At 41.4% G+C, this 18,383-nt stretch overlaps 1 protein-coding gene and 1 pseudogene across 1 annotated transcript; both read left to right on the top strand.

Moving 5' to 3' along the window:
• Positions 1-338: 338 nt before the first annotated feature.
• On the top strand, positions 339-7,596 carry LOC128327891 (uncharacterized). The gene is given in 2 exon segments (XM_053257208.1): positions 339-7,138; positions 7,141-7,596. Coding segments are annotated over 2 exon segments (4,272 nt in total). The 5' UTR covers positions 339-3,306; the 3' UTR covers positions 7,581-7,596.
• Positions 7,597-9,193: 1,597 nt separating this feature from the next.
• Positions 9,194-15,134, top strand: LOC128327892 (uncharacterized; annotated as a pseudogene).
• The last annotated feature ends 3,249 nt before the right edge of the window (positions 15,135-18,383 follow it).

Genomic DNA, 18,383 nt, shown 5'->3' with positions numbered 1-18,383 from the left:
CCGCCTTCCTCGCACCGCCCCCCTGAATAAAGGCCTAAATGGCCCGAAATATTGCTGCCGCGGCCAACTGTCCTCCTGCCCTCCCAGGTGGCCGATCTCGCCTTCCCCGCTCCCCCCCCCACATGAATAATAAAGGCCTAAACGGCCCGAAATATTGTGGCCGCAGCCGTCGCCGCCAGCCCCCCCTCTCCCACCCAGCTGTCCGAGACCTCCTTACCCGAACCAGGGCGAAGCAAGGACCCTTTACAAGCAAAATAGAGGAGCTCACGAAAAGAGCTCCTCTCTCGGCAAAGCCACTGCTCAGACTGCCGCTTTGGACACAAAGAATGCAATAGGCGTTCTTTGCAGCCAATGCAGCACTTCGGGAAGAGGCTTGGCCGAGAGAGGAGCTCTGCTTGCGAGTTCCTCTCTCCTTTCAATTGACTGCAGCGGGGACTGGGCTTTTTTGAGAGGGGGAATAGGGAATTCTTTATTCAGGCAGCTGGGAGGGCGGTGGGCGGCGGCCTTTATTCGTGCGGGGAATGGGACGGCGAAGGAGAAATCGGCCAGCAGGGAGGGCGGGAGGACAGTTGGCGCCGCGGGAAACATTTGAGAAACTATCTTCCATTTGGCCAACATGGCCACCACTGTCACACAAGCACTTCCAAGTCCCCTGCCATTCCCTCTCCCTCTCCCTCTCCGCGGACAACCAATCACAAACCTGGAAAACTCCCCCCCCCTTACCAGCTAAGGGCGGGAAAAGTGGGTGCATAAATAACGGGAGCGCGAGACAGGCTAACAGACTAACGGTCACCGCTAGAGCAGAGCGTAAGGAGAGTAGAAAACGTTGTATATTATTGCCTCCACATTGACTAAAAAAAATAAATATAATTAACTAGATTAAATAAATAAATAAATAAATACAAAGGCAGGACACAAAACTCCCTGAGGGGAGTCAGCCGGCTAACCAACAGGGAAGCCCTTTTCTTCTCACAACAGCAGAGACAGTGCCATCCCTTGCCTATAGTGGAGAATTGGAGAAAATACCACAGAGGGTCATACATAAATAAACTTCAAAGGGGGCACGAAATAGAACCTAAAAAAAGGAGTGAAAGAGAGAGAGAGGAAAGAAGGAGAGTCCACATATATTGCCCTCAAAGGAGGCAAAAATCAAAATCGGGGGAAAAGGGGAAAAAAGAAACAGAGAGAAAAGACAGGAAAGAAGGAGAGTCCACATATATTTGACTTATAGACACTGCCCTCAAAGGGGGCAAAAAACAAAATCTGATAAAATTTAAAAAGAACAAAAAGACACGTGAAACACTGACTTCGCCTTGGCCAGGATCCTCAACCCAGAACCCACTAACGCACAGGGAAGTCACAGCCAGGCAGAAGAAACAAGATAATAATCAAATCACCAATATTCCTGCTGATACCAGCAGTGTGAAATAAACCACAGTTACAAAACCTTCAAAGGGGGCAAAAACCAAAATCTAAACAAAGGAGCATAAGAGAGAGAGAGGAAAGACAGGAAAGAAGGAGAGCCCACATTTATTAGACTTGGACACTGCCCTCAAAGGGGGCAAAAACCAAAATCTAAACAAAGGAGCATAAGACAGAGACAGGAAAGAAGGAGAGTCCACATATATTTGACTTATAGACACTGCCCTCAAAGGGGGCAAAAAACAAAATCTGATAAAATTTATAAAGAACAAAAAGACACGTGAAACACTGACTTCGCCTTGACCAGAATCCTCAACCCAGAGCCCACTAACACTCAGGGAAGTCACAGCCAGGCAGAAGAAACAAGATAATAATCAAATCACCAATATTCCTGCTGATACCAGGAGTGAGAAATAAACCACAGTTACAAAACCTTCAAAGTGGGCAAAAACCAAAATCTAAACAAAGGAGCATAAGAGAGAGAGAGGAAAGACAGGAAAGAAGGAGAGCCCACATTTATTAGACTTGGACACTGCCCTCAAAGGAGGCAAAAAAATAAAAAATCTAAAAAAAAAACCCAAAGAGAGAGAGATAGAAAAAAGGCAGGAAATAAGGAGAGTGAGAAAGCAAAAAAGTGAGGAAAATCCTAGCTGCTCTTACTTCAGACCTGCATCTCAAACCACAGTTACAAAACCTTCAAACGGGACAAAAAACAAAATCTAAACAAAGGAGCATTAAAGAGAGAGAGAGGAAAGAAGGAGAGTCCATATTTATTAGACTTGGACACTGCCCTCAAAGGAGGCAAAAAACAAAATCTAAACAAAGGAGCAAAAGAGAGAGAGATAGAAAAAAGGCAGGAAATAAGGAGAGTGTGAAAGCAAAAAAGTGAGGAAAATCCTTGCTGCTCTTACTTCAGACCTGCATCTCCAGCAGGATTAAAAGTTAGTGCCTTAGGCCAAGCTCTGCCACATACCAGGTTCCAGTGAAGAACACCTCTCACAGCAGCTCAAGGAATTGGAACCACAACACAATAAACAGCTAATTCACCACACACCCAAATTCATACACATATATTTGGCTTAGGCACTGTCCTGAAAGGGGGCAAAAAACAAAATCCAAGAAAATTTATAAAGAACAAAAACACATGTGAAACACTGACTTCGCCTTGGCCAAGATCCTCAGCCCAGGGTCCACTAACACACAGGGAAGTCACAGCCAGGCAGAAGAAACAAGATAATAATCAAATCACCAATATTCCTGCTGATACCAGCAGTGTGAAATAAACCACAGTTACAAAACAATAAGAACAAAAAGTCTGTACAGTACATTCAGCCAAAATAAATAAAGAATAAAAGGCCAATTTACAAAGAGAAAAATAAAACAAAAATTGAAACTAAGAAACATGGCCTCCATAGCACAAGAAGAGAACATAAAAATGACAGCCAACAGAGAAATCCAACAAGACATAGAGAAGCAGCAAATAGAGAAAGATAAAAAGAATTACCAAATACTAATGAACAAGAAAAAAGCAGAACGCGAGAAACACAGACGCGCAAAAAGAACAAATGAACAGAAGGAAAATGAACAGCACAGACACACACAACGACGTAGAGAAAACAGAGCAAAGCAGACACCAGAAGTAAAACATATGGAGAAAGAGCTAACTAGCCACCAGAAACAAACAAAACAGGAAAAAGCAGAAAAAGAAAACCAAAGACGAACACAGAGAACATTTGAGCAGAGACAAATTGAGCAGCAAAAAATAAAAATGAGACGCATTAAAAAAAATCAAATCAAACTCCAGAAGAACAACAAACACAGCAAAAACAACATGCAGAGAAGGAGAGAACAAGAAGAAGAGGTCAGACTGCTGAACAACAAAAAATGCATCGCCAAGAAGTAACCCATAAAAAAAGATCCCAAAATCTGGAATATCAGGCTGCAATCACCACAACATCCATTCTAAATGACAATACAGAGCACAACCAGAACAACATCAAACCACACAACTGCGGCAGTTTGGACCAAAGATGCGAATTCTGTGCTGCAAAGCATTTTAAGGAAGAAAGACCCACAGATCAAAAATTCACACATTGCTGCTCTAAGGGAAAAGTACATCTACCCCCCATAAAAACAATGCCATTCATCCAGCAGCTTATGACAGGCCAACATCAACACAGCAGAAACTTTACGGAGAATGTCAGATCGATAAATAGTGCCTTAGCATTTGCCTCCATGGGAGCAAACATTGTACCACCACCTGGCCATGGGCCGTACTGCTTCCGGATACACGGCTCAATTTGCCACAGAACAGGGACACTGCACCCACAGCAGGGCCAAGACAGACAATTTGCACAGTTATACATCTTGGATCCCACTGAGGCCACAGAGAAAAGAATGCTAAACAAATCCAACACTAAAATAAAACCTCAACTCATGCAAGCGCTGAGTACACTTATGGCTGAAAACAATCCATTTGCTGAAGCCTGCAAAATGCTACACCAGGTAGAAAAAGAGTGTCAAGACAATGCCCATGAGACTGGCAATGCTATTCAGGAAGTGACCATGTCAATAGTCCACGATCGTGAAAATGACCCTAGACGATATAATGCACCAAACCACAATGAGGTAGCATTCATTTTCCAAAATAACGAAGGAGAACCACCACTGGAAAGAGATCTACTAATACATTGCAAGCCAAGTGCAGGCAACCCTGATGAGAGAAAAACACAAAGGATTAGTGTCCTAGATCCAAATCTAGAGCCAATGGTGTACCCACTGCTATTCCCCTGTGGAGAACAAAGCTGGGGGATAGACATACCTTTACAACTTAGGCCACAAGTCTTAAAAAATTTAACAAAACAGCCACATGCACCAAGAGTACGAGTCACCCAGATGCAGTACTATGGCTACCGTCTATCCATCAGAGACGAATTTAACCCCTTCCTAAATGCTGGACGCCTAACGCAGCAATACATGGTAGATGCCTACGTTAAAACTGAGGCCAACAGACTCAATTTTGTCCGGCAAAATCAACCAAAATTGAGAGTGGAGAAATACTCAGGGTTGATGGACCACTTAAATGAAGTAGCCAATGCAACAGGCCAAATTCCCGGAAAGACATTTATTTTGCCATCTTCATTTCCAGGAAGCCCAAGAAATATGCTCCAAAACTATCAGGATGCAATGGCCATTGTTAGAAAGTACGGAAAACCAGATCTCTTCATTACAATGACATGTAACCCCAAGTGGGATGAAATTACAGAAAACCTAGAATATGGCCAAACAGCTGCAGCACGACCAGATTTAGTGGCAAGAGTCTTTCACCTCAAACTCAGATCACTAATTGAAGACATCTGCAAGAAGCATATATTTGGAACACCCACAGCCATTGTGTATGTCATAGAGTTCCAAAAAAGAGGCTTGCCACATGCACACCTATTACTCATCCTAGCAGAAAACTATAAACCTAAAACCGAAGCATCCATAGACAACATAGTATCTGCAGAAATCCCAGACATTGAAAAAACCCCACGACTTCATGCAATCATTACAAAGCATATGATACATGGACCATGTGGAACTCTCAACCAATATTCGCCATGTATGTCCAACCAAAAATGCATCAAAGAATTCCCAAAAGAATACCAAGAACATACTATCGCAAACAAAAACGGTTACCCTAAATACAGAAGAAGAAACACTGGCCAGACAACAATGCAAAAAGGAAAACCAGTTGATAACAGGTGGGTTGTACCGTACAATCCATTCCTAGCCCTGAAATACAACTGCCACATCAACGTCGAAGTCTGCGCATCAGTTAAGAGTGTAAAATACCTCTTTAAATATATATACAAGGGCCACGATTGCGCAAAAGTGGTGATCCAGGAACAAGACAATTTGAACCATGATGAAATCAAAACCTACATGGATTCCAGGTATGTCAGCGCACCAGAAGCAGCATGGCGTCTAAATGGATTTGAGATGCATTACCAATCCCATTCAGTACACAGACTAGCAGTTCATCTCCCAAACGAACAATCAGTAATTTTCAACCCCGAAGACATTGGCACAGCAACCGACAGAGCTACAAATCGTGAAACACAATTGACAGCATGGTTCAAACTAAATCAACAAGACCAGAAAGCAAGAAACATATTATACGCAGACATCCCATTACATTATGTCTTTGACACCATAAACAGCACATGGAAAATACGCCAGCGTGGTGCAGAAAAAGTGATTGGTAGAATGTATTCTGTGAACTTGCCATCAGACCCAGAGCGCTACTGCCTACGCCTTTTACTGTTGCATATACCAGGAGCAACATCCTATGAACACCTCAGAACCGTGGATGGAAATGAATACCCAACTTTCCAAGAAGCAGCAAAAACAAGAGGGCTCATAAATGATGAACAAGTGTGGGAAAGTACACTAGAGGATGCAGCACATTACAACATGCCCACACAAATCAGAGAACTCTTTGCCTATATCTGTGTCTTTGCATCCCTCCAAAACATGCAGGAGCTATTTACAAAATATGAACAATACCTCATTGAGGATTACGTCCATAAACATTTACAACACAATACCGAGTGCACAGTATGCCGTGACCTCGCCCTCCAAGAAATTGCCAATATTTTAACACTCCATGGAAAGAAATGCACAGACTACGGCTTGACATACACCATACAGAATACAAAGCACCTGACAGATACATACAACCAAGCCTATGAAAGACAAACAGCAGAAGAGATGTCCAGAACCTTCAATGATGACCAAAAATCAGCCATAGAACAAATTTTAGCAGCAAGCCAAAATGATGAGCTAGACCACCGCTGCTTTTTCTTGGACGGGCCAGGAGGCAGTGGAAAAACATACTTATATAAAACCATACTCAGCACAGTGCGTGGCCAAGGTGAAATCGCACTCCCTGTAGCCTCCACAGGCATAGCAGCTAACCTTCTACAAGGAGGCAGAACATATCACTCACAATTCAAATTGCCAGTACCCATACTTGAAAACTCTGTGTCTAACATGCGCCTCAATTCTCAAGATGCTAAAAATCTAAAAAAAGCAAAAATAATCATTTGGGATGAGTCAACGATGGCACCCAATCAAGCACTAACAACTGTAGACAAACTAATGAAAGAAATCATGGAGAACAACAAGCCCATGGGAGGTAAAGTATTTCTACTGGGAGGAGATTTCCGACAAACACTACCAGTGGTGCCACACGGAAGTCAAACACATATCGTTGAGGCCTGCATAAAATTCAATACTCTGTGGCCCACATTCACAATCCTCAAACTCAAAAACAATATAAGATCCAATGACCCAGATTTCAGCGAGTGGCTAATCAAGGTGGGCAATGGAGAGACACCACGCATTGAGGGATTACCAGAAGATATCATTGAGATCCCAGAAAGCATAATATGCAGAGAGAATATCGTGAGAGAGATTTTTGGAGACAATATTCAAGTGCAAAACGTCCGAAAAATAGCAAACAGATCCATCCTTTGCCCAAAAAACAGTGATGTTGACACCATCAATGACCAGGTGCTCAACATTTTGGAGGGCCAAGAAATCATTTATCTCAGTTCAGACTCAATAGATGACATCACCGAAGAAGATTCCAAAAACTACCCAACAGAATTCCTAAATGACCAAACACCAACGGGAATGCCCAAACATACACTCACCCTGAAAGTAGGGCAATAATAATGCTTCTTAGAAACCTAAACACAAAAAAAGGATTATGCAATGGCACCCGCCTCATTGTGGAAAACCTTGAAAAGAATATCATCATAGCACAAGTAATTACAGGATCAGCACAGGGAGACATGGTCTTCATTCCAAGAATTGATTTAGCACCATCTTGCACTGACTTGCCATTCACTTTAAGAAGACGACAATACCCAGTCAAATTGGCTTTCGCTATGACAATCAACAAATCACAAGGACAAACCCTGGAAAAGGTCGGAATCTATTTGCCTGACCCAGTATTCAGCCATGGACAATTATATGTAGCATTATCCAGAGTGAGAAGTTTTAACGACGTTGTGGTCAGGGTACTGGAAGGCCCAGAACAAGGAAGACTAATAGCAGGCTCAGAACAAATATTCACCAAAAATGTGGTATATAAAGAAATACTGTAAGGGGGGAGGGGGGGAACCAAGAAAATAATAAACAAAACATAATATTTAATCAACAAATAGCCACATAATTGATTACGAAAATAATAAAAGAGAAGGACAAACAACAACAACAACCACAAAAAGGGAACAAAAGCAGAGACACAGGGACAAGGGAGAGGGGAGAGCGGAATAAAAAAGGAGACAAAAACAACGACACAGAGAAAGAGACAAAGAGTAAAACAGAGGGGGAGACAAACACAAAAAAATGGGGAAAGATATGAAGAAATACTATGAGGGTTGAGAGACGGAAAACAAAACAAAGAAACTGAGTTTAAAAAGAACACCAAACAAGCATATTATTTAAACAGAAAACACCTGATAACGATGGAAAAAATAAATAAGAAAGATGGAAGAACAAAAGAAAGTGGGACAACGAGAAGAGAATAAAAGGAGAGACAGAGGAACCAGGGAGAGGGGAAAGGAAATAATAGAGTGCAGGAAAGGGAATAAAGCAAAATTCAGCCAACACAAAAATAAAACCTCAACTTATACAAACACTAAGCACACTTATGGCCGAGAACAATCCATTTGCAGAAGCCTGCATAATGTTGCACCAGGTTTAAAAAGAGTATCGAGAAGATGCCGCCAGAACAGACAATGCTATTAAGGAACTGTCCATGACAATAATCCAAGATCACAAAAATGCCTCAAGGTGGTATCATGCACCAAAACAGAATGTGGCTGCATTTATTTTTCTAAAAAATGACAAACAACCACCACTTGAAAGAGATCTTCTAATACACTGCAAACCAAGTGCAGGCGATCCAGACCAGAGAAGAACACAGAGAGTTAGTGTCCTTGATCCGAATCTAGAGCAAATGGTGAACCCCTTGCTATTTCCCTATGGGGCACAAAGCTGGGGAATTTACATACCTTTACAACTCAAACCACAAGCCTTATTAGACTTAACAAAACAGTCCCAAGCACCAAGAGTGAGGGTAAGCCAAATTTAATATTATGGCTACCGCCTTTCCATCAGAGACAACTATAACGCCTTCTAAAATGCTGGACACCTTACACAGCAATATATAGTAGACGGATATGTCAAAACCAAGGCCAACACACTCAATTACGTCCGCCAAAATCAGCTAAAATGGCGAACAGAAAAATACTCAGGATTAATGGTCCAATTACATGATGAAGCCAATGGAGCAGGCTTAATTCCGGAAAATATCTATATTTTGCCATCCTCATTTGCAGGGAGCCCCAGAAACATGCTGTACAACTATCAAGCCACAATGGTGATTGTGAGAAAGTATGGTAAACCTAATGTTCACTATGACTTTGTCTCTGCAAATTGCACTTGGAAATTACGACAACGTGGTTCAGACAAAGTGATCGGACTAATGTATTCTGTAAATTTGCCATTGGACCCAGAGCACTACTGTCTACACCTCCTATTGCTCCACCAATGAGCCCCTGGTGGTGCAGTGGTAAAACTGCCGCCCTGTAACCAGAAGGTTACAAGTTCGATCCTGACCAGGGGCTCAAGGTTGACTCAGCCTTCCATCCTTCCGAGGTCGGTAAAATGAGTACCTAGAATGTTGGGGGCAATATGCTAAATCATTGTAAACCGCTTAGAGAGCTCCGGCTATAAAGCAGTATATAAATGTAAGTGCTATTGCTATTGCTATTGCTATGTTCCAGGTGCAGAATCCTTTAATAATCTCATGAGACACATGACCCTACTCAGCACAGTTCGTGGACAAGGTCAAATCACACTCCCTGTAGCCTCCACAGAAATAGCAGCCAATCTACTAAAGGGAGGCAGAACATACCACTCCAAATTCAAATTACCAGTGCCTAGACTTGAGAACTCCATATCAAATATGCGCCTCAATTCTGCAGATGCAGATAATTAGAGAGAAACAAAAAAACTCATTTGAAACGAGTCTACAATGGCCCCCACATTAGCGCTTTCAAAATTCAACCAACTAATGAAAGAAATAATGGATAACAACAAACCTGTGGAAGAAAAATTTTCCTGATTGGTGGAGATTTCCAGTAAACACTTCTGGTGGTGCCACACGGTAAACACACATGAATGGAAGAACCCTGCATAAAGTAAAATAGGCCTAGGCCCACATTCCAAGTGCTCAACCTTCAAATCACTGTCCAATCAATCAACAAAGAAAACAGCGACTGGCTACTCAAATCTGGCAATGGTGAGACACCGCGCGTTGATGGTCTTCCAGAAAACGTCATTGAGAACCCATCCAAAATTATATGCACAGGGGATATTGTCAAATACATTTTTGGAGAAAACATTCCTGTTGCCAATGTGCCCGAAATAGCAAATAGATCTATCCTTCGCCCAAAGAACTCCGATGTTGATGCCATAAATGAACAGGTACTCAACATTTTGGAAGGAGAAGAAGTTGCATAGCTCAGCACAGACACAATTGATGACTCCAGTGAAAAGGATACAAAAAACTATCCAATCAAGTTCCTCAATGAGCTAACACCAACAGGCATGCCTAAGCATTATCTCACCGTGAAACTGCAAGCAATAAATATGCTCCTTAGAAATCTCAACACCAAGAAAGGATTATACAATGGTACCCGCCACATCGTAAAGAACCTGAAAAAACCCCTCATCATTGCTCAAGTGATAACAGGATCAGCAGAGGGAGACATGGTCTTCATCCCCCGTATTGATTTGGCACCATCCTGCACTGATGTACCCTTTACCTTGCAAAGGCGACAATTACCAATTAAATTAGCCTATGCCATGACATTAAATAAATCTCAGGGCCAAACCCGAGAAAAAATAGAGATTAATTTGCAAGAGACAGTATTCAGCCACACACAGTTATATGTGGCATTATCAAGAGTCAGGAGTTTTGCAAACGTTGTGGACAAGGTACTAGAAGACCCAGACCAAGGCAAACTATTAGCAAACTCAAAAATAATATTCACAAGAAATGTGGTGTATACATAAATTCAATAAAAAAAGAAAACAATACCAAAATTATTTAAAAAACTTCAAATATGCTCTATGTGAGATTGAACATTGATTGTTCATCTTAAATCCCACTGAGGCCACATAAAAAAGAATGAAAAATCAATCCAACACAAAAATAAAACCTCACCTTATGCAAGAACTAAGTACACTTATGGCAGAAAACAATTCATTTGCTGAAGCCTGCAAAATGCTACACCAGGTAGAAAGAGAGTGTCAAGAGGAAGCCAACGATGCTATTAAGGAAGTTACCTTGACTATAGTCCAAGATCATGAAAATGACCCAAGACGTTATAATGCACCAAAGCATAATGAGGTAGCGTTTATTTTCCAAAATAAGGATGGAGAACCTCCACTGGAAAGAGATCTACTAATACACTGCAAACCAAGTGCAGGCAAAACATACCATAAAATAACAGAAAGAATTAGTGTCCTAGATCCTAATCTCGAGCCACTGCTGTACCCATTGCTATTCCCCTATGGAGAACAAAGCTGGGGAATAGACATAACTTTACAACTCAGACCACAAGCCTATAAAGCTTTAGCAAAACAGCCATGAGCACCAAGAGTAAGAGTCAGCCATATGCAGTACTGTGGGTTTCCATCAGAGACAACATTAACACCTTCCAAAATGCTGGACGTCTAACACAACAATACATAGTAGATGAATATGTCACAACAGAAGCCAACAGGCTCACTTTTGTCTGGAAAAATCAGCCCAAATTGAGAGTGGAGAAATACTCAAGATTAATGGACCACTAAAATGAAAAAGCCAATGCAACAGGCCTAATTCCTGGAAAGACATTTACTTTGCCATCCTCATTTGCAGGTCGCCTCAGAAACATGCTCCAAAACTATCAGGACGCAATGGCAATTGTCAGAAAGTATGGAAAACCACATCTCTTTATTACCATTACATGCAACCCCAAGTGGGAAAAAATTGTGGATAACCTGCAACATGGCCAAACTGCTGCTGCACGACCTGATTTATTGGCTAGAGTCTTCCACCTAAAACTAAGATCACTAATTGATGACATCTGCAAAAAGCATATTTTTGGGCCACCTAAAGCCATTGTGTATGTCATAGAATTCCAAAAGAGAGGTTTACCACACGCACACATACTGCTCATCCTAAGAGAAAACTATAAACCAAAAACCGAAGCGTCCATAGACAAAATAGTACCCACAGAAATCCCGAACGTGGAGAAAACTCCTCGACTATATGCAATCATAACAAAGCATATGATCCATGGACCATGCAGAACACACAATCGGAATTCACCCTGTATGTCAAATGAGAAATGCACAAAGGACTTCCCAAAAGAATACCAGCAACAAACTACTGCAATTAGAAACGGCTACCCCAAATACAGAAGACGAAACACTGGCCAAAGCACAATGGAAAATAACAGGACAATTGATAACAGCTGGGTTGTACCGTATAATCCATAACTAGCCCTGAAATACAACTGTCACATCAACGTTGAAGTCTGCGCTTCAGTTAAGAGCGTAAAAACCCTATTCTAATATGTATACAAGGGCCACAATTGCACAAAAGTAGTGATCCAGAAACAAGACACTTTGAACCACGATGAAATAAAAACCTTCATGGATTCAAGGTATGTCAGCGCACCAGAAGCAGCATGGCGTCTGAATGGATTTAAAATGCATTACCAATCCCATGCAGTCCACAGGCTAGCAGATCATCTCCCAAACGAACAGGCAGTAATTTTCAACCCAGATGACATTGGCGCTGCAGCCGATAGAGCTTCAACTCGCGAAACTCATTTGACAGCTTGGTTCAAATTAAATCAACAAGAAGAGAAAGCAAGAAACATATTATACTCAGACATTCCTTTTCATTATGTCTTTCACTCTGCAAACTGCACTTGGAAATTACGACAACTTGGTGCAGACAAAGTGATCGGGCGAATGTATTCTGTAAATTTGCCATCGGATCCAGAGCGCTACTGCCAACGCCTCCTACTGCTGCATGTACCAGGTGCTACATCCTTCGAAATTCTCAGGAGCGTAAATGGTAATGCCTACCCCACTTTCCAATAAGCTGCCAAAACAAGAGGGCTCATTAATGATGAGCAAGTGTGGTAGAGTACACTAGAAGATGCTGTCCAATACAGCATGCCCAAACAACTCAGAGAACTGCTTGCCTATATCTGCGTATTCGCATCCCTGCAAAACATGCATGAACTGTTTCAAAAATATGAACAATACCTCATTGAGGATTATGTCCATAAACATATATGACACAATGAATATTGCACAAGATGCCGTGACCTCGCCCTTCAAGAAATATCCAACATTCTGACACTCCATGGGAAAAAAAAAAAAAAGACTTTGGATTGACATGAACCATGCAAAATACAGACCAGCTTACAGATGCCTACAACCAGGCCTATGAAAAACACACAACTGAAGAAATGGCAAGAAGCTTCAACGACGAGCAAAAAACAGCCATGGAGCAAATATTAACAGCAAGCCAGAATGATCAGCTTTGCCACCGCTATTTTTTATTGGATGGGCCAGGAGGCAGTGGAAAAACTTACTTATACAAGACCTTACTCAGTACAGTGCATGGCCAAGATGAAGTCGCACTCCCTGTGGCCTCCACAGAAATAGCATCCAATCTACTACAGGGAGGCAGAACATACCACTCCCAGTTCAAACTACCAGCACCTATACTTGAGAACTTCATATCAAACATGCGCCTCAATTCTGCAGATGCTAAAAATATAAAAAAAGCAAAGATAATCATTTGGGACGATTCAAATATGGCACCCACTCTAGCACTCACAGTAGTGGACAAACTAATTAGAGAGATTATGGAAAACAACAAACCCATGGGAGGAAAAATATTTTTGCTGGCAGGAAATTTCCAGCAAACACTTCCAGTGGTGCCACATGGTAGCCAGACACATATCGTTGAAGCCTGCATAAAATATATTACGCTATGGCCCACATTCAAAATCCTCAAGCTACAAAACAATATCCGATCCATCGACGCGGAATTCAGCAAGTGGCTAATCAAAGTTGGCAATGGAGAAACACCACGCATTGAAGGACTTCCAGAGGACATCATTGAAATCCCAGCCAGAATAATATGCACAGGGGATATCGATATTTCCGAAGACTACATTCCTGTTGACAATGTTCCCAGAATAGAAAACAGATCCATCCTTTGACCTAAGAACTCCAATGTTGACACCATAAATGAACAGGTGTTCAACATTTTGGAAGGAGAAGAAGTCACATATCTCAGCGCAGACACAATAGATGATTCCACTAAGGAGGATTAAAAAAACTACCCTATTGAATTCCTCAATGACCAAACACCAACAGGAATGCCTAAGCTTTAACTCACCCTGAAAGTAGGTGCAATAATTATGCTCCTGAGAAATCTAGACACCAAGAAAGAATTATGCAATGGCACCCGCCTCATCATAAAAAACCTGGGGGGGAAAATTCATCATTGCTCAAGTGATTACAGGATCGACACAGGGAGACATGGACTTCATCCCCCAAATTGATTAGGCACCATCCTGTACTGACTTACCATTTCCCTTGAGAAGGCGACAGTTCCCAATAAAATTGGCTTTTCCAATGACAATAAGTAAGTCACAGGGTCAGACCCAAGAAAAGGTTTGGATCTATTTGCCCAAGATAGTATTCAGCCACGGACAGTTATATGTGGCATTATCAAGAGTCAGAAGTTTTACAAACGTCGTGGTCAAGGTGCTAGAAGGCCCAGAACAAGGAAGACTATTACCAAACTCAGAAAGAATTTTCACAAAGACTGTGGTGCATAAAGAAATACTATGAGGGTTGGGGGGGAAACCAAAACATGATTCAGATGAGTAAGTTAAGTTCAATACTGAGTATAAAAAATAAAAATATATATAAAAACAAGAACTATGCTCTAAAAGTTGCCTCATAAGTAAGAAAAAACTAAATAAGGGAGAAGGAAGGGCAAAAGAAAGCGGGACAGAGGGGAGAGGGGGAAAACAGAGACAGAGGGCCAAGGGAGAGGGGAAAGGAAACAAGAGAGTGCAGGAGACGGAAGGGTAGAAAACAAGAGGGTGGAATGGGAGAAAGAAAAACAGATACAAAAGTATGGGTCAAAATACAGGGAGCGAGAGTAGGAGAAAACAATAAGACCAAGAAAACAGAAAGATGGGAATTAGAAGAGGTGGAAGAAAGGAAGGAAGAGAGGAGAGGGAGAAAGCAGACAGGAAGAAAAGAAAACAGAGGAAGAGAGAGAGAAAAGGAAGACAAAGGAAAGACAAAAATAGAACAAAATAAAAGGAAAAGAGGGCAAACAAGAGAGGAAAGGAATAAAGTGAACAACAACAACAGGTACTAGCGCCCGTTATTTTAACGGGCTTAAAATTACTAGTGGAGTTATAATGCTGCTGAAATCCCCATTTTTCCCTTAGGAAAGGCTTAGATGCATGAACTTCAAAAAATTGTTTAAAAATAACCACTTTGCCCAATTTCTTTGAAATTTGGGTGATAGCTTCCACCCCTTGGGCACTACCACCCACCCCACCCTTTTGCCCCCAGAACCCCCTTTTTGCCCCAAATTGATTTGGAATCAGATTTGAAAAATTTGGGTACAAATCAAATCTGGGGTGATTCGGAAACAGATTCAGACTCAGAACAAATCGGGGGTGATTCAGTTCAGGTACAAATCAAATTGAGAAAATTGATTCATGCACGTCCCTAGTTGCTATTCATTGTTTTCATAGTTTCTGCAAAACATTAAGTGTGCAGATTTCAGGAGCACAACATCATGACAAATTTGACTTTAATATCATCTATGGGATGAAATGAAAAAGTAAGCTAGTATGAAAACAACATTGAAGTCATTCACACAATCAAAGCCTGTGTTCTAACCGGGTTTGGGAGTTAGAACTTTTGGGAGTTATTGTGTGTTTTGTTATTGTGTGTTTATTGTGTGTTTTGGGAGTTATTGTGTGTGCTCCCAATTTTCGGTTGTGTAGAAGCAAGGTATGGGATGATGCCTTTCAGCATCTTCCTATATCATTGCTGCCCAGTATAGTACCAGCAGGAATTCAAACTGGCAACCTACTGCTTGTTAATCAAGCATTTTCCCACTGTGCCACTTAAGGTGTACCACCTCCTGTATTCTACCAAAGAAAACCAGAGGGGTCTGTGGGCACCAGGAGTAAAAATCGACTTGACGGCACACTTTACCTTTCGAAGCAAGGTAGGAGGAAGCTCCCACACAATCACTTCTACCCAGGATTTCCTCCTACTTTGCTTCCACACAACCAAAAATTGGGAGCACACACTGCTCCTAAACCTAGGTAGAACACTACTTTTGATTGTGCGAATAACCTCACTGACTCTAATTTACTTTTTAGACTCTCCATTCTGAACACTGGAGCTTCTTATGGAGATATGAGTTTATCCTGGCTCTGCTCAAATCAGTTATTACTTGAGGGAAGCATTCATCTCATCCCAAGTCATGGATAGTGGACAGTTTATGTGTAATGGCAATGCCATGAACCCCCTTCCTAATTTCCCCACAGATGTTTTACTATGTTTAAATAAATAAATAATAAAATAAAATAAAGCTGCATCTCACAGATGCCTACCATTTTGAAAGAGGACAGAGCACTTCTTCCAAAACAACAAGTGATGCATCCAGGAACATACTGTATCTGGGAAAAATAGTGCCTAGGGTAAGCACTGAAATTGCGCCCCTATCCAAACATCTGACACCCAGCTTTCAGATAACTTTACCATAATATCAGCTCAAAAATACAAGTCCAGACACTTTCATGAGAAACTGGTTGTAAGCAACACACACATGCATACACACATACAACCACACATGTGACACTTATGTGCCAGTTGCCTTCCCAAGGAAATGCAACACATATGCCTCCATAGAGCTAAGCAGTGAAAGCTCTCTTTAGCAAATGCTCTGCCACCTGAGTCAGCACACCTCACTACAGGTTGCTGCCTCCAAGAAATTCAGGGATGGGTTTTTTCTGTCCAAACAGCTTTTGCCTTAAAGGGAGATGGTTGCAATGGGAAAGCAACTGGCAGACTGGACAGTAAACTTTATGTCTAGTTTATCAAAATCAGATTGTTTGACAAATATGCAGATAAAGATGGAGCTCTGTATAAATAATTAAACAGCATGCGAGTGAATATTTCCATTTTATTCCTTGCCTCTCCCCCACCCCCACCCTTCAGTTTTGCCAGCTTTCAAGGTATTAAACCAACATTATCTTTTTAAGGGATGTTTTGTCCACTTACTTTTGTGCCATCTATATCTGTTTTTTAAATGCTCGTGTCCATTGCATTCTTCTGAATCCCTAGATCGGGGTGGGGGGGGGGAAATCTAGACTAGGTCCTCGCAGAGGCCATCTGAGCATGTGCAGTGGCCATTTTTTAAATTGAAAAAGGCCTTGCCAGGCCTCACAGAGTCCTTTTGAGCATGTGCAGTGACCTCCAAAATGGCCACCACACTGATCTTTGTAGGCCCGAACAGGCCTGAACGCAGACCGGGACGGGCTGCGGCTGTGATCTAAGAGGCTGGTGGGGGGAGGGGGAACCTTTTCAGACACACCTCCTTTAGCCCCACCGAAGGGGCTACAGGTAAATTTTTTTTAAAAAATAAAATAAAATAAAATCATGAATTGGGGAGGATGTGGGGGCCGCATGACACTGCCCACACCCCCAGTGGCGCCTAGGGTACGTGCCCTGGCTGCCCCCCTAGTTTCACCTATGTATGCATTATGGCATATCCAAGACAAAGAGAACCAAAACTATCTTATAATGTCTTCCAAAATCAAGCCTATTACACAACAATGATATATTGTTAAGTATTAGTAACACAATTGACAAAAATCCATGTCAGTTACAATGTCAGTTGATGTATCCAGGATAAGTGTCCACATCAGCTCTAACTTACTGTGTAACTATGAGATAACTTTTCTACCTGTCAAATAGAAGTTAGTATGACAATCTATCTTCCTTACATAGATATAGCGAAGATTCCCAAGATAAAGACTATAAAATAAGTACTTTCTTCATTTAGAAAAATGTTGGTTATTATTTAAATTGTGGAAACAAATGGAGTGTGGTCTAAGATTATTACAATAAATATTGATATACCACTTTTCAACAAAAAGTTCACAAAGTGGTTTACATAGCAAAAGGTATGCAGAAAGAATGAGAGAATAGTTCTCTGTTCCAAATAACTCAGAATCTAAAAAGAAACACAAGAGAGACACCAGCAATAGCCACTGGAACAATGCCTTGCTGGGCTGAATGGGGAAAGTTGCTCTCCTCTTGCTACATATAAAAGAGCCACCACTTTTTTTTAAAAAAATGCTTCTTTGTCCACTTAGCAGAATTTTTTAAAAAATAAGCAACATTTAAACTTTTTTTTTTTAAAAGCAACATTCTAGTTAAAAGTAGTCCTACTGATTTCAGGGAAGTTGCTTCCAAGTAAGCAAGCTTAGGAAGATCACAGCCACAGAGAGTAGAAGAATTCACAAGGGAGTGTCAGATGCCACAGTAGGAAAGATACCTCTAATCTTACCTGAATCCAAATTCAATAGTATAAAGTTTGCTCACTGATAAATCAGTTTAATACTGGAGCATTAAAATAACATTGAAGATCTGTTTCTTGAAATACAGTAGTTCTGATGTCAGAAGCAGAGCGGAAGATTGATATGACAGGAACATGGAAAGCTGCCTTCTACTGAGTCAGACCATTGGCCCATCTAGCTTAGTATTGTCTACAC

Source organism: Hemicordylus capensis, chromosome 5 (genome assembly GCF_027244095.1).
Source record: "Hemicordylus capensis ecotype Gifberg chromosome 5, rHemCap1.1.pri, whole genome shotgun sequence".
NCBI lineage: Eukaryota > Metazoa > Chordata > Lepidosauria > Squamata > Cordylidae > Hemicordylus > Hemicordylus capensis.
This window is presented reverse-complemented; position numbering and strand designations above follow the sequence as displayed.